Source organism: Heliangelus exortis, chromosome 1 (genome assembly GCF_036169615.1).
Source record: "Heliangelus exortis chromosome 1, bHelExo1.hap1, whole genome shotgun sequence".
NCBI lineage: Eukaryota > Metazoa > Chordata > Aves > Apodiformes > Trochilidae > Heliangelus > Heliangelus exortis.
In genome coordinates, this window is record NC_092422.1 from 107,146,959 (window position 1) to 107,167,030 (window position 20,072).

Sequence of the window (20,072 nt, forward strand, 5' to 3'; positions counted from 1 at the left end):
AATTTTCATCCTGGTGCCTTGCAAAAATAGTGCCTTATTGGTTACCTTCTCCTTAAAGAGACTTATCCCTTCTGTATTTCAAAACTTCTAGATTTGACAACCAAGAAATACATTTAAGAAAGAAGCAGAAAGAGGAGTAAAAATAAATCTGATCCAACTTATGCAACGGACTGGGCTGTGTGTTAGTACCTGAAAAAAATACCTGGTTGATGTATTTTTAACACTTTGTTATTCATTAATGAAGAAAAATAATGAGAGAGAGAGAAATGGATTACCAAATCAACTTTCAGACCTGATACTGCCATAGGCAAGTACATATGCACAGCTACTACTGCAGTCATAGGTTCTCCCACACCTTTTCATGCATGCATTAAATGATTAAGCAAGGTGATCAAGCAGGCCACATAACTGTTCCACTTTGTGAGATTCAGAAATACAAAAGATAAAAGGAGAAGACTCTTGATAGTCAGACTACTGCTCTTCTAGGGAAGCCAGAGAAGATGTATTTCTTATCTAGTTTTTTGCTGTTCTTCCTATTATAGCTTTGAGGAGATGTCTCAGTTTGGATCCAGGGATGATCATTCTATTTAAGATTCCTATAAGAAAGAAACTGTGCAGAGAAGAGAATCAATATTTTACAACTACACAACTGAATTGTTGGAGGGACCAAAGCTCAGGCTTAGGCATTTTTAGGCACCTGAGGAGCTTATTCACTTTCTCTAATTACTAGAAAATGACTGATACCTGTACATAGAACAAAGCCCTCAAAAAGTTTCCTGTGTTTCCTTTGTATTCCTTTCTTCAGCAGGAATGTGGACATTGCTACTTATACCCTGATTTTGGTTTGGGGTTTGCTTTTTTGTTTGTTTGTGGGTTTTTTTGATCATGGGTTTTTGTTTGTTTGTTTGTTTGTTTTCAACTATCTGAATCCTGTATGGATTGTGTGGAAGAGCTGGATTGAATTGAGGGGGGTCTCTTCTTACATAGCATCCCCTTTGTTTCTCTCCTGATGCCAGAATAAGCGACAGCACAAAACTCTTTGGAATTGTTCTAGTACTGACACTGGGTTACTGCAGCTGAATCCACAGATTCCACCATTTGCTGCTGCTTTGTTTAGACCTTACTTTACAAGTTCTTAAGTCCTTAACAACTAATTAAACATAAAACTACACTTAAAGCTGTTACACTGTGCTTTGAGTGATAAAATGAAAACAGTCTACTTTATTATCAAGCAGTCATGCAGTAAAGACCTCAGGTATTAAAAAACCAAATAAATCAGGCATCAGCACTGGTATATTTGGAAAATACGGAAAATGTAATTCTTTTCACTGAACTTTTTTGCTAATAATTATTTTGCTGAATCAGATTGGAAACAATAGAGGGGTTAGGAGCTTAGGAACATGCACATGCAAAGCTGGGTTTGGAGAAAGAATATTCAGAATATGTGGAGTATCTGCTCCACCCAGGAAAATGTCACAAGAAGAGTCACAGAATTCATACCCTTGTTCCCATCTATCTTGTACAAGGTTTGGTCATTCTCTTTGCTCTGTCCCTGTGTCCCACTGCAGGGACACCTGCACAACTGGATTTGCTACCCTACATGGTGACCCAAATCCCTTTGAATATACCACAGGGAAAATAAAGATAAAACCGCAGACAAGCTCTTTTGCATCAGCAGTTAACATTCTAGAGCTTACACCATTCTTTACAGCTAGGAAGTCCAAAGACATCTTCAGACATAAATTATCTGTCTCCATAGCAAAACTGTACTAGAGTAATGTAAACTTGCTGATAAACTAATTTGTTCAGTTCAAATCCCCAAATGGGCACGCTTCCTTTAGTGTCCCAATTAATTTAACATGAAAAGACAGGAAAATACTAATTCTTAGAGTTACACAACTGTAACTGCGCAGAGGTTTTCAGCAGTGTAATTGAAATGCTCACATGCAATTTAAAACTGCTTCCTCCCATAATCAGGTATCCTAATATTCACATGGGGAAAGCAAGTTAGTGAAAAGTAGGTCTCAGTTTACTCATTGCTAACTCCGAAGGGGAGTACCATAGCTGTTTGCTATAGAACCATAGCATACATTAATGCTATACAATACACAGATGATTAAGACTGTATCCTGCAGGCTCTCTGATGAAAATGCTTAGGAAGAAGGCTGTAATCCCCAGGTAATTTAACTAAATCAAATCTCCCTAAAGCCATCTAGTGTTATGGAGGTATTCTGTAAAATAAGCCAATCCTACTTCAGTTTTCCATATTCATTTATGCATAAAATTTATGTGCTGTGATAAATGGTAGGAGTTCTGAGGTTATCATTGCTAAATACCAAACCAAATGATCCAACAACATTTTCACAGATTTATTTGAAATGGGGATATTGAGGTTAACAGCACCTCTGCACCCATAAGCTTACTCTATCTCCAACTTGAATAGTATATGGGGAGATTAGTCCCCCAAATTTAACTGACAAAGTCTTGCTACTGGATGAAAAAGTCAAAGTTAAAGGAGGACAGTAACTGGCGAACAGCCCCTTATGTGGTGTCCTTCTAGTTGCTGCTAGTAACTCAGACATAGACTGAGGTAGGAATAAGCTTCTGCAGATCAGTCCAGACCTCACTGAAAGCAGGGTCAGCCAGAGCAGGTTGCTCAGGACCTCAGTCAATCAGATTTTGAATACATCCACAGATAGAGATGCCACAGTCTCTTTGGTCTAACTGTTCCAGTGCTCAATCATACTTACAGTAAAAAGGTTTCTTTCCTACATTTAAACAAAATTTCTTGTATTTCAGTTAGTAACCTTTTTCCTGTCACAAAGTACCAGTGCAGAAAGCCTCACTCTGTATTCTTGAGACTTTTCCATCAGGCATTTCTATATATTGGTAAGATCCACCTGAGCATCCTTTCCTCCAGGCTGGGTAGCCCTACTTCTGTCTGACTCTTCTCATATGACAGATGTTCCTCTCCCTTAATCATCTTAGTGACCATTCTCTGGTCTAGCCTCCGTACAACCATATCTCTCTTGTACTGAGGGGGGATGGAGCTGGACACACCACATGTGGCCTCACCAGTGCTGAGCAGAGAGGAAGGATCAACTCCCTTAACCTCCTGATAGTGCTCTTCCTACTGCAGTCCCATATGCTCCATCAGGACCTCCAGGTCCTTTTCTGCAAAGGATTTACAACAAATTGCTTTACAACCAATTGGCCTCCAGCATGTCTTGGGGCATGGTGCTATTCCTCCCCAGGGGCAAGATGTACTCAGCTACAGGAATGCTAAAGACTGACATTGAAAATAAAATGCTGGAGGAAGCTCATCAGAATTACATTCTAGAAAGTCAGGAAAATACAGACTCTAACTATGTCACAGTTCCAAAAACATGACTATTGAGGAAATGTTCTGTTTCAATTTTATACGCTAACTTACTCAGCTTTGAGACACAGATCTAGAAGAACTCTTTACAAACCAATCCTAACAGTTTCTCCAGGCAAAACTAGAGCTTTTAGAGGGATTAGCTAGTAAATATTATTTATTTGTGACTTAAATCTTAAGCAGTTAAATACACTTTAATCATTAGGTATATGCTTATATTCAATGGACTTACATGGACAATAGTTACACAGACATCACATCTATTTGTTGGACACGAAGTGCAGCCCTCTTCAGGAATATAGCAAATACTATTTGTTATTGCTCACTGTGAGACTTCCCCAAGTTTCAACAATCTGAGCATGCCTTCAGTATTTATTTTGTTTTACACAACAAATACAGCCAGAACTGTATTTATTGTTTATTAGACATGCCACTATCGCACTGTTTGCATGAATTTATAGTTGTTAGAACTGAGGAATACATAGCTACACAAGCCTAAGTAAACAGACTTTAAATAAACAAACAGAACCTTTTTTCTCACATCTGCTGGGAGGAAAGAGTAGGGACACCACTGAGTGTGGTGGGATATTGATGGGGTGGCCAAGGCTTCCTAAAACCTATTAGAAAGATCAGTATCCTCTAATGGTGCTGACTTCCACAAGTTCAGAAAGTTCTCCTTGTCTCCTCTATTCTGAAAAGATCACTGTAGAGAATATGTCTATTTAAAGTGTTAGGTCATTTAGGCCATTGATTAAAATACTGATCTTTTTGCTCAGCATTCCTGAGGCATACCTACAACCTGTACCACAGTGTGTCATACCATATTAGCTGTGACAGGCAAGAAAAACTTACTTTCTCACACAGCATATGTAAAACACTTGATTCAGAGATGTCTCTGATCAAATGGCTCTGTTTTGCATTGGAAAACCTCCTCCCTCATTGCTGCAAGCAGATTATCCAGTAGCACAGTTGTCTTTTCCCTACCAAACTTACATCTTTCTTCAGTGAATTCCATTCCTATTTCCATTTAAAGCCTCCTTGGACTCCCTTTGGGTTACTTATGAATCTCCAAGGAACAGAAAACTTCCTGGTCTTTACAGATAAAAGCATTTTTAAGAAGCCCATAAACTGTGTTCAGAAAACCCATTCAGCCTACAGTGTCTCTGCCCAGATGCCCGACCATGCTACCACCAAGCCAGACAGCACAGCAAGGCTGTCAGCTGCTCTCTGTGGCACATCCACAATTAGCCCACCACCATGAGGGGCACTGAATTCCATATCCTGCAGCAGCCAATGACCCTTTCTGAACAGGGTCGATTGGTGTTATTAAGAGACAACATCTGTGCAGTGCAAGATATTGACATGAGCAGAGGGCTTCCTTTGGACAGTAGCAGAATGCTTCAAAATAATTCAGAGGAAGCGGTATCAGGCAGCAACTGAAGGCATGAATTAGAGAGCAATCAAAGATGATGATCAACCAACTAAATAAAAGTGAATGTGTGCCCTTACTATTTTATTTCCCCACCAGATACAGAAACAGGAATCAGAAATATTGCAATGTCATACCTGTCTAGTCATATTTTGCAAGAGACCATTCAATTTTTATTTTTTTTTTCAGCGACAGACAGCTGCTCATTAACCTTCTCTGGAAGAGAAGGAAAAGAAAGTACAAAAAAATGCAGAAAAATATAGGTGAGACAATGAAAGAAAAAAATCTAATCCAATTTACCAAACAATGCAGAATTTCCCTCAGTTCAGATCTGAGGGAATCTTGGCTGTTCAGATCCCTGGATCTTGGCTGTGTAACAGTTTTGTACCATGAAATGTATTATCTTTCTTATATTCACAGCGCTAGTAGAATGGAGTCTGGACGTTTCAAACCTTAAAACTGACAGCAAAACATCTTTCTTTTACTGTTAGACTTGGTTTGAAAACCTCTCTGAAATGAGTTCATCTGAAGCATAGATGTACAATGTCTGATTTTTACCACCGAGAGAACTGCCACAAAAATCAGATTGGTTTTCATTAAAAAATGTAAAACATTCTGAAGTTCTGCCTTGTACTCTTGGAAGCCCAACACCTGAAAAACAATGTTTCGGGTGGGTAAGAAACATTCTGGAGAAAAGCTTTCACTAACCTGGGATGGACCCTGACATTGTATTGAAGAAGCACGTGGATACTGACAATCCAGGATTAAAACTGCAACTTCATCATAACCATTGCAAGGGTACAGAGCTCTCAGGCCAAGGCTGACAGAAGTGAAATAGCCTGGATTCAGGACAGACTGAGGAGATCCGGGTTGTGGGGACCTTCTGGATTTCAATCCTCTCTCCAAAGCTCACAGACTGACACTGTTCCCTCCGTGGGCCTGCCAGGGACAGCTCCCCAAGCATCCTTCTGATGGTACTGAACCTTATCAACCCATGTGACAGAACAACCCCCTAAAGAAATATTCCTCTCCTTGAGACCAGCAGAGTTTAGTCATTTAATCATACAAACGTAATGTTTTGGGGTGGAAGAGGCCTTTAAAATTATCTAGTTCCAACCCCTCTGACATGGGCAAGGATACCTTGCACTAGACCAGGTAGCTCAAAGTTGCATCCAACCAGTCCCTGAAACACCTCCAGGGAAAGGAAGCTTTAACAAAGACTTTTAAAACTTTTTACCAAAGCTTTATCCAACTGGTGGATACCTCTGCCCTTGAAGGAACATACCCAAAGGCACACAGCACACAATAGCCTGAGAGTCATGGCTGACTTTCAGAGGCTTGGCCTCCTCCAGATACAGCTCAAATGTACTTTAATGCCTTTTTTTTTTTTTTTTAGTGCCTGACAATTAAACATTTAATTCTAATATAATCCAAGATCTTCAGTCTTTCTGCTCCAGCCCTTTTCCCAGGTTTTTAAGTACGACATTAGCTAAAAATATCCTTTTGATATGCCCCTTCTGTGATCTAACCAGGAAGGGAATTTAGAGAAGATGCATCTTTGTATTTATACTTTAAAAGATGACTCATACACATTTTTAAAGTATAATTTTAGCAACTTGCAGAACTTCTTGGAGAATTCTAATATAGTAAATTGATTGATATGATAAGAGGGAGCACAATCGAGCCTGCAGCAGCCCACACCATCCAAATGTACTTTAGCAAAAATAGGCTATGCATAAAACCAGAAAACAAAAGAACAAACAAACAAACAAAAAAGCAGCCTGTTGGTTGCATTAAATAAAGTTGCTATTTACAGATATGCATTGACCCTGCCATGTCACAGGAACTATGGGGTCCAACCAAAACCAAAATTTATCTTGCATCACTGTGTAAAGGCAGCCAGCTCTGGTCCCTGGGGAAGCACATTGCAGAGCAGGAAGACTGCAGTGAAATAATTTCATTGATCCTAGAGTTCATTCTATGGAGTGTCCCCAGGTGATTTCTAACTGCAATGGTGATGAACAGGCTGAGGAGACATATATCTGATATAAAAAACAGAAGAAAGAAGACCAGCTAAACAAAGGCTATTCAAGTCACTGACGTATGTATCCAAAAAATGTTACTGGAAAAGTAGCAAATTGTTTGGAATGGACAAAAAGAAAAATCACATTTCAGAGCTAAAGTGAATGCCCAGATGAGAAACAGGTCATGAGATGTTTAAATTGGGTAGATTCACTTTTATCTGATTGCTACATAGTCAGTTAGTCCTCCAGAGCACTAGGAAATGTAATGACTGCTGTCAGAAAACAGTCTGTTATCACATTGTTGTGACTCCCACCCAAGCTGATATGTGATCTGAGGAGAAGAGATGTATCTGCTATGTGAAAAACACTGCAATAAGATGGCTCACAATGAGATTTTCTACTTAGAACGATGGTAACTCAGTTTGGGCTTTGAGGAAGACAGAAATATAGATATTTGGGGATGGGGTGTGAGGTGGGAGGAGGTGGGACTAGACTTACTGCAAATGCACATGCTTTCTGTACAAAGTTTCCTGATGGTAAATGGCATGGAGCAGACCTACAGGAATACCAGGATCTAGTCTTTCCCTTCACTGGAAAATGTTGCTCCTACATAAATGGTACCTAAATAAGTGCAAGGAAAGAGTCTGGATTCTTCACATCTTTCAGGTAAATGAAACCTTGTCAAATGAGAAGCCAAAGTGACAAAAGTTCTCACCCAACAGTCAGGGCATACTGCTTTGCCCATGGAAGGCCTTGAGGACTTTCATAATTTTCCACAGAAGTAGTCACTTTGCACACCACCAGCTAAAACACCAGGACCTAATTCAGTATTCAGCTTGACACCCCAGTCATGTTGGCAATAATACAGAGCTGGTGAGACAACTTGTAAAGAGGGGTGGAAAAAACCAACAGTGTTTTAAATCTCTCTAATTTAATGTTAGCTTTTTATGTGTCTAACATTAAAGCATTTTTTCACTTCTATTTAATCAAAACTAATCACTAACATCACTACAGCAATTTATGTTGGAGATTATTGAAATGAGTGTTTTATTAAAATCTGGTTTTATTAATAAAACACATTTTGGCTAAGGAATCACATGAGTCTGCTATTAGAGACTATTAACTGGGGACTGGGAGTTAATCATAACAGTCCTGCTGCCAGGTCCTTTGACAGCAATACACACTGGGCTTGTTTCTGCTTTTACTTTTACAAGCACATTTAAGTCATTTAGTTACCCTAGCACACAAGTGGTTGAAGTAACTCCTGTAAAACAGGGAAAGGAAACAAAGGTACATACATCTCAGTGGTTTTAAACAAAGAAAGGGCAATCAGAAAAGGACTCACCAGCCTGATTAGTTGTGATGCTGACAGCAGCAAATTGTCTGGAAAGGGTGCTCAAGTCAGATACCCCGTTGACTGCATCAATCTCAAAAGTGTAATTGGTATGTGCCAAGAGGTCCACTACTGTCACCGTGGTGTTGGTGAGTCCAGTCTGACGGGGCAAGAATCGCACATTGTCACTACATGGCTCACACATCTTGCTGTTTCCTCCACATTTTTTGCAAATGATGTTGAAAGTGACATCTTTCCGACCTCCGGTGTCAAGAGGCCAGCTCCAGTCCAGGATAACAGATGTCTCATTAATGTTAGAGATAACGTTTCTTGGAGCAGATGGTGGTCCTACAAAACGAAACAGGAAATCAGAGGGATGAGATCTTCTGTAATCTCTAAAATGGGAGTAACAAGGGTGCAAAAATACAAAATTCAAAAATGTAGGTAGCCAAATTCTTCTAGTTGTTTCCTGTAGGGACTCCTGAAATATTTCACTGGACTACATACCTAGGCTATCAAGGACCATGTTTTCTTATAGATAGACAATACCCTCAGGGTGCAGCTCAGAACTGAAGGCTGAAAATATTGGTAGTAATTCAAAAATCCTATTTCTCCTTGAGTCTAACAGAGAAAGAGAAGGAGAAGATGAAAGCAGAAAGACATAAACCCAGCCCACCAATTTTTGGTAGCCTGTCTAACATGTAAGAAGACATGGGAGGCAGTGGATGGCCGACTGCAATGGGACATGAGAGGAAGCAAGCAAGCTGCTGAGGTACAGATGAAGCAGCAAGAATGACAGCCCCGAGCGTAATGATGCTACTCACTGGTGCAAGCCATGGATGGAGGGTCTTTCTCAGAGCGAAAGTAATTCTTTTCACACCTGCAGTTCAGAGATGCATCTTCATAGGTAGAGCTGTGAGGTGGGCATTTGGCACACTTCACGTTGCCAGCAGAGGCTTTGTAGAACCCAGGTCGACAAGCTGCAAAATAACAGGTGTAGAGTTTTAAATTGGACATGGACATCTCCTTGATTTTAACATGCAGCCTTGTTGCTCCGCTGGGATTTATCCATACGTAGATCACCTTTTGCAGATGTTTATGGTCTAAAAATATGGACCTTTCTCATAATGAAAAAGCCAATGGAAATAAAACCTCATAGCAGAATGGAGCTCTTTGTCCATCAACTCAGATTTGCATTTAGTTTTGCCTGGAAAACAAAACAACGTATTGCACCACTAGGAAGAAACATATTCTCTGTTCACAATTTGAGAACTTCACTTATTTTTCTTCTCTTCTGGTTAGTTTACCAAAACTTTGGCCCTGTTCTGCATAAGCAGGTTAACATTATCCTGTCTCTGTTACTGAAGTTTGCTTATAAGGACCAATCAAAATAACCTGAACAGTGAAAGATCTATTCCATTTCTCAAGGACCATGCATCAAGTTCAATGAGCTACTTCACTGAGCAAATACTAGGAATATGCATGGTCTTTACAAGGAGGTTGTTTTTTCTATTAACCTAGTCCACTAGGGATGGTGTCTGTATCCACAAAAGCTGCTTCTGGCAAAACACTAGGCAGAAGTGTTTTACTAACACTGCTACATTTTCTCTGTTTAGGCTCCTGTTGCATTTTAGGTTGATTCAGGGCCATGTTTGCATCAGAAGAAAAAGGCCTTTGAAGTTGGCAGAAATGAACAATTGAGCATCTAACTTTTTATGAAAAACCCAGGCAGTGAAACAACAACGTTGACTTTTTTTCCACTAAGATGGTCTCACCATCTGAAAAAAAAATAATTATAAGAACAAAAAGAGATGAAAACCATATATTAATCAGCAGACTCTACTGTTGAGATGCTGCATCTCTTCAAGACACATGCCCTTCTCCAAATGGGATTTACCAAGTGGCACTGGTCACCTACAGGTCTGTATTCATACATACAAAAATTGAACACATAGACAACATAGCTATAAGGGAGCACATCCTGAAGTGTGTCTATCCTTCTGCTATGATTTGGTTCTACAGCAAACATGATGTAACACACAAACATACTAGGAAAAGCCCGATAAATTTTCATGCCAATATAATAGGAAAAAAAACATTGCTTCCTCTTGGAGCCCAAATTTACATAAAATGGCCCTGGACCTGTCCCTGATTTAAATGGCAATTTGAAGCCATAATAACGGGTTCACCAGTCTTAGTCTAAGCCTGAACATAAATATAGTTTTTGTTTATGCTTATGGAGATGAACTGAATGATAAATGTAGCAGAAAGTCCAAGATACAACATGTGGTCTTTTCCATTCATTCCTGTACTGCCCAAAGAGAAAGGTGGATGGCCAGCCTGAGGTGAAAACAAAGCTAGAATAAAAATCCCAGCATCTTTGTAAGTGAAGAGAGAGACAGAAGCTGCAGTACTAAACTGACTGCTTAGCTTCCATGTTTAACATCCATTACCAAACCCTAAGTGAGTATATGGCTCTGGCAAATTTGTGGATTAGCTTCTGGTGCCAAACACCTGAACGCAATGCAATAGCAAGTAGAGAGAAAACAAACTCCTGTACAGTTGTATGTCCTATTCTGAAACATCTTAAAAAAGGAAACCGTCATCACACTGCCCTGAAGACAGTGTGAGAAGCATGAAACATTTCACAAGGAAGTGCTAATCTCACCCACTCTTCAGCACTTGCCAGGCCCTTGCAAATCAAGGCGCCTGGATGCAGCTGCTATCTCCAACTTCCATGCTAGCAAAGCAGCTGGGAAAGACACCTTCTTCTCCAAGTTCTCCCCTGCAAGCCCTGAAGAAACTATCCAAAGTTTGAGTCTTTAAGGTATAAAGGTAACAGGCAATCCGTGAAAGCAGAACTGCTAAAAATTACTCTGTGGCAAGGTTCACAGAGCCTAACACCAGCCTGGTGCAGCCTGTACTTCAGCCAGCATTACTTGACTTTCTATCTCCTTGAAAGCTGCAAGGGTGTTTGGGGATCTCTGTTTAACTTGAAGAAATAAAGCAAACCTCAACACCTCTTAAACACCTCCGCTAAGAGAAAATGCAGCATGAAGCAGAGTTGGCTTTTTTAGTTTTGTTTTTGTTATGGTTGAAGACTTCTGAGACTCAAATCTCATTCCCTTCCAAATACTGCCCCATGCCACAAGTGCCTAGAGAAAGCCTCTTTGGTCTCCCTCTGCTTTACAGAGGAGCCTCAGATGATTTTACTGTCTCTAGGAACAGCATAGCTGTTCCTGGCTCTAAGATAACAAGTCAGGCAGAAAAGAACAAATGCCAATAACATCCTTACCAGTGCTAGTAACTGAAAACCACATTAAGCAACAAACATCACACTACTTCTGTCCAGAGATTTGCACCAAAACTTCCCATGAAAATTCAAATGGTTTTGCTTAACCACATCAACTCATTTAGATACATCTCTATTTGAATGGATATTGTTTTATCCATTCAATTACGGGCAGGTATACACAAGACAAAAATGCATTTCTGAATACATAAAAAATAGATTGGTTTTTTTAATAATTTTTAGAATAATTTTGTATGGTAATTTAAAATAAAGAATGGAGAAAGGCTAACAGCCTAACACTGAATCTTTGTCATATTATTGGATTTCCTACAAAACACAATTCCCACTGCTTATCAAGAATAATTTATTCATAACATCGTAACACATGAGTATTCATTTATAGGACAGAACTACAGTAAGACTGAGGCACTTTAGAAGCACCACTAACATCTTAATATGGGAATGAAATTCACATAAATAAACAATCTTGCCCCTTTCATCCCTCAGGTGTAAACTTGCACACTTCATTTAAGAAAAGGTGGTGGTGGTGTGGGGCCAGAGAGAAAAAAAAGAAGCAGAAAGGGGAGCAAGAAGGAAGTAACCTGGAAACATGAAATCAGGATTTTTTTTATTTTTTTTTTCCCCAGAGACAGAAATTTCATCATTTTGAGTTTCCACTACTGCAGTACAGAGTGAGCAGTAGGGGCTGGGAGGCAAATGCGAGGACATCCCAATCTCGTGTCTTCCCCTTCAGGATGTCTTGCATTTTCTGTTTTTGTCAGTCAGATTACCTTAAAACTATTTACAAATGCAGCCCAAAGCAGAAAAAAAAAAAAAAATATATATATATATACGTGCAATTCTATCTGAAATCAATGTTTGGAAAAGGGGGTGCCAACAGAAAATGTTGCCAATGTACTATTAACTAATTATTATTACTATTTCCTAGTAATTTTTTAATTCTGACATGTGAGACAAAAAATGAAGCTTCAAAGGTTTAAGGTTTTTTTTATATCAGAAAAACTGGATTACATGAATTGATGGAAGAAAGCTTTGCTTTTGAAGATGAATATCATAAGTTTGGTTTCAGTCAGGTTGAAAAAAAAGAACTAGCATAGGGAATATTCACAGATTCTGTAATTCTAGCATGGAAACCAGCGGTGACAGTGCTTGCTTTTTTTCAGCATTTTCTTCTAGAACCAAAGATGTTTGCCTTTCCCTCACAAGAGGGAATGATGGAAAAGGAAATACATGCAATGGACCAGGAGGGAAAAGTTCTTAGCACACTAAAAGTGGCTAAGGAAAACCTGATAGTTTTTACGGACATGATATATAAAACATACAGGAAGACTGCTTGGGTTTGCTTTTCAAGAAGATTACTTCAAGCCAGAAGCCAAATTCCTGCTGACCTTTGTGACTCCTGTATTAACTCCAATGAGCAATATTATTTTAAAACCATATGCAGTCTGATTTGAATCTCTTTCTTTAGAGTGAGAGCCATGCTGACTGTCTTGAAGACACCTACTGGTAAGAGTTTCAGGACAGAGGTTGTCCTTGTACTGTATGAAAACAAATTTCTTTAAGATATAACTGATGAGTCTGTCTCAGAGACAGAGAGCAGGGAAAGTTATTTCAGTGACAGTAAAACAAATGCATGTAGCAATCTGTGGTAGTTACTGCTAAAAGAAATCAGACTTCTCAACTGCATAGTAAATTTTGTCTCCGTTTGACTAATCTGTTTGAGATGAAAGCATGGTCCTAATTAAGGGTTAAATGGTTTATTTAAATATGAATTAATTTTAAATTAAAATACAAAGCTGATAGCAAATAAGAGCATTTTAGTATTCAGACCCTGAGGCCCCTTACATGCAGAGCAATATCACCAATTCCCAGCCGTAAATACCAAGTCATGATCTACGCCTGCGCTGCCTGAGCAGATGACTTCCCAGCCCTAGTACTCCAGGCCTGACAGGGTGCATTTCCCTGCACAAGGTCAAAATAATTCTTTATCTGCAAACCAAGCTGCACTCCCCACTTCAACGGAGCTTTCTGTGTGCTCTAAGTAGAGATGTGAGGCTTCAAGACAAGGCTGTAGCATCTCAAGGCACTGAAAGCAGATATACACAGCCAAGAAATTGGGCATACAACAGGCAGGACCCATCAAGTAATCATGTGTTTCCTTCTGTTGTTCCTCTGCTGTTCAATAAAACAGCCTGGGGACAAAATTTCACTGTGGCATTAGACTACAGGATTTAGAAAAGAAAGGGATAAAGTCATAATCATGCAATGCATAATCATGCAAAAATTATTAATCAGGCTACTTTAACGTTTCCCTAATATGTGTAAGATGAATGACAGCAACACTAGCGAAAGCCTCCTGTCCTCTGCAGAGAAGGCAGGGAAGCATTCCCCAGGCATGTGGTCCCTGTTTTAGAGAGGAGCTTTGCAAACCACTTCTGCTGTCATCCATGGAAACCGAATGCCAGTGGGCAGCAGATGAACTGGAAGCCACAGGATGATCTTTGGCTGTGCAGGTGTGGTGGGAACTGGCTCACCTTCATACCCATGTAGAACCTTGCATCTTTGCAATGCTCTCAAGTCCCCTTTAAAAGTATTTACATGGCTCTCCCTTCTCACCACACATATTATGATCATGTTCTGAAAATGTCAACAGCACTATGTTTATCACCAGCAACAGAATTGCACCCACCCATACAGACACCCGCACATGCAAAATGAGATGCAACGCAGCTGTCAGCTTGTGAAAATGGATGGCATAACAAGTGGCACAGATTAACCTTATGAAACTCTCAAACTCATTTTATTCCCCTTATGTGAGTCATTTCTTTCCCTTCTTGTACTTGCTTATATCTTTGAGAAACAACAAAAAGGTGAAAATCATGATTAACTTCAAATTCCAAAGTGTTCCTTTCACACTTTCATCACAAATTATATCCAGCCGTACATGTTACTCTTGCTATATTAAAAATAACACTGTATAGTTATGTTATAGTTCTGGCTCAGATACATGAAGTGTATGAAAGAAGGTAGAATTCTGTCTTGAGTCACTCTGAGTTTGTATCACATCACTCACAAAACTGGAAATGTCTCATTTTTCCCTCCTGCGTTCACTGTGGCACCCTCTCAGCAGGAAAAAAATGCTTTACAATGCAGGTTTCCTTCAAAATCCCTCAGAGCACAGAAACCATCCACAGCAGCTCACTAGCAATTAGGATATGAGAAGCAGCATAATCTAGGGCATTACATATACATATGTCCTCTCCCTCTCCTGGGCCTCCAGGCACTTTCTTGCACACCCACATAGCCTAAACAACCTTCTAAAAATCACAGTCTATTTTTAATTCTTATTTCCATTGAATTTAAGGCAGATCCTAACAGTAAGACACACCTTCAGGGAGTAGGTCTCAAAGCTAAGTAAGTGCTTCTGCTTACAGTGTAAGTAGAGGTATAGGGCTGAATGTCACTGATACACTTCGACAGCTCCCTGCTGGTAGAAGAGGAAGAGGAGGAGGCAGGGGCAGCCCTAACACTTGTCAGCAGGTGAGGATCCCCACTGAAGTCTGCTGCTGCACAGGCAGAGGATGCTTTCTCTTTGCTGGACAGTGGCTCTGGCACATGCACTGTCCATTTCCCTCAGGAGAGAAGGGAAATAACATTGAGAAAGCCTTTAGTGAGGGCTAAAAAGCTCTGGTATGGATGGACTACATTATGACCAAGCTAAGAATATGCCCAGGATGAGGGAAAGATATTGGTATTCTTTCATTCTGTCTACAGGGGGTCTATTGTCTATAGGGGTGTATTCTGTTTGTTGGGAAAATAAAAACTTAAAATTATCCTCAGCGTTCCTTATAGTCTTACACTGTCTTCCCTGCAGTCTTCACCACATGATACATAATACCTGAAATAACTACAAACCAGGTAGTGCTGCAACCAGCAGCAGAAGCAACCCAGATATTTTTCCTACATGTTATAAGCAAATCAATAATATTTCATAGTGTCTTTTCTGTGTATGAGACATTTACTCTGAAAATGCAGGCATGAATCTAAAAGTTGCATTTTAAACACTACAGTGAATTCCCACCACTCTTTTCATTATTAGCTGTTCAATAGTGCTGGAAAAAACGCAAATGTTCATAACTTATATTTGGGGGAGAAACTACTGCAGATGGAAACACGCATCATGTACTTTTGCACCTCTAAACTGGAAAATACAGTAATCACAGCCAAAGCCTCTGACAGAGCCAAAGCTCCCTGAAGAACTACTGCAGCTGTCCACTGCTAGAAGAAATCAACAATGAACAAAACCAGTGCAATTTCTTTCCTATCACTGAGTCTCCTCCAACAGTAAGAGCCCAATAATCTGAAGGCTCAGTAAGTCCTCTTTCTTCTCTCCACTCCTCTCCCACCCCTCCATCCTTTGTGCCAGCAAGATGAACTGTGCAGTACACCTGGGGCAAGGATTCAGTACAATGTCACACTGAAATACCTCTAGAAAAACACCCCTTGGAATGAGCACTTCTCATTTCTTCCACCTGAGAGCTGCTGCTAGCACAAAACCAATATTCAGTAGTATTTAATATTACTCATGAGTAAATTCCTGCTTTTTCCTCCCCTCTTCATATTTTATAGTGATCTGTGACCTTAACATATTTTAATCAGATGATTTCTAAATTGGCTTTACTCCCAGGTCAAGTCATTCTGCAGAAACAATTCCTGTTCTTTGTTTAATAACTGTTACTGGCAGACATATTAATTATATGTACATAAGAGATAGCTGTATCCTGAGGGAATAACACTGCACCTTTCAAGCATAGCCTATAATAGCTCCACGTTATGCCTTGCAGGCTTCTGTATCTCTTTCTATGAAATACATCACAGCTGTGTATTTCAGCAACATTGCTGAAAGTGCAATGTCAAAGATAGTAGCTCTAAAACACAGCATTACAGCAAAGATGTTCTTGCTTGTGGGTACACAAATATCTTGCTCCAAAATGCATAAGGCATTTCAGCTTCTTTGCAGGCATTTTTGGGAAAAATAAATCTTTCATTAATTGTAAAGCATTGAGAACCATCCTTGATTTAGAAAGAAAGCAAAATAAACAAAGTTCTACCTTAATTCCACCCCTACTAAGAGAATCATTTAGGCAAGTATTTAAACAGGGAATCTAATAAGCCCAAGTTTATAAGCACTGTCTTTCACTTTCTCTAAACATGATGTTTTCCTGAAGCCAAGCCTGAACACACTGAGATATTTTAAGCTATCATTTTATCAAAGTCAGAAATTCCATATTCCAGTGGGGGGGTTTTTTGGTTTTTGTTTTGTTTAGGGATTTTTTGTTATTTGTTTGGTTTTTGTGTTTCGTTTTATTCGTTGGGTTTTTTTTTAAACTGAATTTAATCCACACATAGATGAAAAATATCTTCCTAATTCAAGAAGCATTTTAAAAATAAATAAATCTAAATTAAAGAAATACCATAAGAATACCCGCCAGCATCAACTTGAATAGGGAAAAAAAAAGTTGTACAAACACACACAAGGAATTTGGAAATTTTAAATGACCATTTGGCAAGGATAAAAAGTCAAGATACACTTTTTTTTTTGAGCTATGGACTCCTCAAAGGCAAACTAGATATAGGACCCCAGCAGCTTAAAATAATAAATGTTTTCAAATATCAGGGTGCCACAAAGGGATAACCACAGCCCTGCTCTGGTTTAGTCTTCCTGTCTCTTTGTCACAATTTAAAAAAAAACAAAGCCACAAAGAAGAATAACCAACCCAATCACCCTGCCCTCCAAAGGAAATCAAACAAACCTGGTAGACATGGCAGTCCCTGTCCCACAGGACATGAGCTCTTGGGAAGATGTTTCTTTTCCAGCTCAGTGGAAAAATCAAGATAGTGCCTGGTAATCCTCCTGGGCTAAATTTAGCTAATAAGTGAAAACCAATTCTCAGAAATTAAAGTTGTGTTGGTTTTTTGTATAATCTCCCTTTGCCTGAACCAGACCAGATTAACAGGTTAGCAATAGCAAAGGTACTATAAATAAAGTACAACAAATTAATTGTCATCCAGTTTACACCTAGCCCTAACACTTACCCCGGTGCCTACGTTACATCTAATGTCAGCATTGTACGAAAGTACAAGAGAAAGGGGATGTTAATTTGTCATCTCTCATTATTTCACCCTTATTCCTACACCCTATATATTATTTCAAAGTCTTGAGTGTCCAAGGTTTGATATATCTGCTAAGTTATTTCATTAACAAAGATTAATTACAGTAATCATCCATTGTACTGTGCTTCAGATAGAGTATCCAATTTTTTTTACTAATTATCAGCCTCAAAAAAATTCTCTGACATACCTCTCAAGTCTAGGTAGTCAAAGTGAAGTGAAAAAATACATCCTTTCCTTCAGTTTACCTTCAGATTTGGTAGTCTTTTCGGCAAATCAATGTATTCTTGGTTTTTATTATGAGAAGGAGAACAGCTACTCCTCTGTAAGACATTCCTCACCTTACAAATATCTGTCATGAACTTATTGTGTGTGATGAACAATCACAAACTTTTCCATCAGCTTTTATAGGAATATCTTTTATGCCTTTGATTATACCCGTCTCTAGTTCTGAAGTGTTGTGTATCAGGTGGAAAATGGTGGTATTTTTTCCATAACACTTTTGATGAAGGAAATGATTTTTTTATATATTGGATTAAATTTTACCTCTTACCCTCTGTTTCTAACACACTTGAGGCTTAGCTTTTTTTACTTCCAGCAATCCAATGGCCAGGCTTGTATCTCCCAGTTGTCTGTGTCAATGCACGTATCACAAGACAAAACAGTTATTCAAACATACAGAAGTCCATGTTTTCTCTCTGGCAGAGAGGGAAAATGATTTTGTATTTACAGAAATTGAATGCTCTTTTCCAGCTTTCTACCCTTGTTAACACATACAGGAGAGTGCTGGTGCCCACATTTTGCACATGAAAAATATAATGCAGAACAGACTCCAGACTCAGTGTTCTTTCTTCCAGTGACACCTCCTAATCAAAATGCTGCATAGTGGGTTGCATGATGTTACAAAGAGCTCAGCTCAGCTCCCCAGTGACATTGGTCCACTACTGCAATTAGCATGAATTAGTAGTTTTGTTAGTAGTCTCAGCAGGGCTGTCAAATTAATTGGAAAAGAAATTTTACAAATGCTTCTCCCCTTAAGAGATATTCTTTTGGGTCAAGGTTGAGGCTTATTGACTGAGCAGTGTGAGGGGAAGCTTATGCTCCTTACACCCTTACATCCTTACATCCTTCAGCTTACGCTGAACCTGTTTTGTTGATAAAAAGAGAGGAGTTTGGTTTCTGGAGCTGTTAATCAATTACCTTTCACAAGTAGCCCACTGACATAAAAAGAAAATAAATTTTATAATACTGAAATATTCCTGCTATTTATAAAAATGAAAAAAAATGGAGAAAAAAAAAGTTCTATTAATGACCAGTGGCTAGAATATCTATACATTCATCTTTCATAAACTCTCACTTTCTCCCACCTCAAAGTTAGCTCTTTGATTTTCTCTCTAATTTGCAGAGGAATTCAAAAGATAGTGCAATGCCTCCTCAGTTTTAAGTTATTTCTGAATTCAAACAATGGAGGCAAGACACAGAAAAGCCTTAAGGGTTTAAGAAGCAAGGAGAAGCTATACTGTCCTCCCTTACCAAAATAAATACCAAACAAACCAAACAACCAACCAAAACAATAAAAACAACAGGTTTGCATTTTTAAGCACTCAGAATAACAGGAGAAAAGGAGCTAAAATCATGTGGCTATACCTCATTTGATGATAGCTACTCAATCCTTTACTGTTAGTTTCATGGCCAGCCATTGACATAGTGCTGCCTGGAGTCACTGAGAGGTGATGCTGAGAAAGGGAAGCTCTTAGGAAGACAAATGCTGCTGCAATGGCAGGAGCTTAAACATGTATAAAAAAACTCCCATGGTTTAAGCTGCTGTCATTTCTTGATGACATAATTCTGGGATGTTATCTAGTGAATAAAAACACTGTTATTTTTAACAGTGTACAAGAAGCAGCAGTTGCTTTGCTTGTGATGCTGTCAACGCCCCTTAACGGGCCCATCTACATAAGTGTTTTAGTTCAGACCTGGGGATCACTTCTAGAGCAAAATCCCAGTTCTCCCCTCTTTCCAGGATCTGAATCACAATGTAAAGTGTCTCCAGAACACACAGATAGGTACACTTGATGATGCTCTCCCTGCTACAGAGAGTCTACCAGCCCTGATGGAAATACTGTGGAGTAAAGTACATGGAAATGGTTATGGTATTTGGTAAAGGGTTCTTCATACCAGCTGCTTAACATTACTGACCTGTTCCCATTTGGCCACACTCATAATTACCAGTCTTCAAGTGTCTCAGTGCAGTCAGCATTTCTAAAATTGTTAGATATTTCCATAGGAACAAAGATTTGAAAAGCCTTGGTAATGGAAAAAACGATTGTTATATTATTGGAAAGCCATTAAAAATATAACAGCAATTAAATAGACATTATAGTCTATATTTTACTGTGTTTAATAGCATGTGGAAGAGACAC

The 20,072-nt window shown here is 39.1% G+C and overlaps 1 protein-coding gene across 2 annotated transcripts in view; it reads right to left on the bottom strand.

Annotated features, from left to right (window-relative positions):
- Positions 1–20,072, bottom strand: part of EPHA3 (EPH receptor A3) — a 226,142-nt gene that overhangs the window by 70,195 nt on the left and 135,875 nt on the right. For both annotated transcript variants that reach the window (XM_071757064.1, XM_071757057.1), the window contains exons 4-5: positions 8,990–9,145; positions 8,178–8,513 (exon numbers count right to left, since the gene is read on the bottom strand). In XM_071757064.1, the coding sequence (XP_071613165.1) occupies positions 8,178–8,513; positions 8,990–9,145 (492 nt within the window). The remainder of the gene's footprint in view (positions 1–8,177; positions 8,514–8,989; positions 9,146–20,072) is intronic.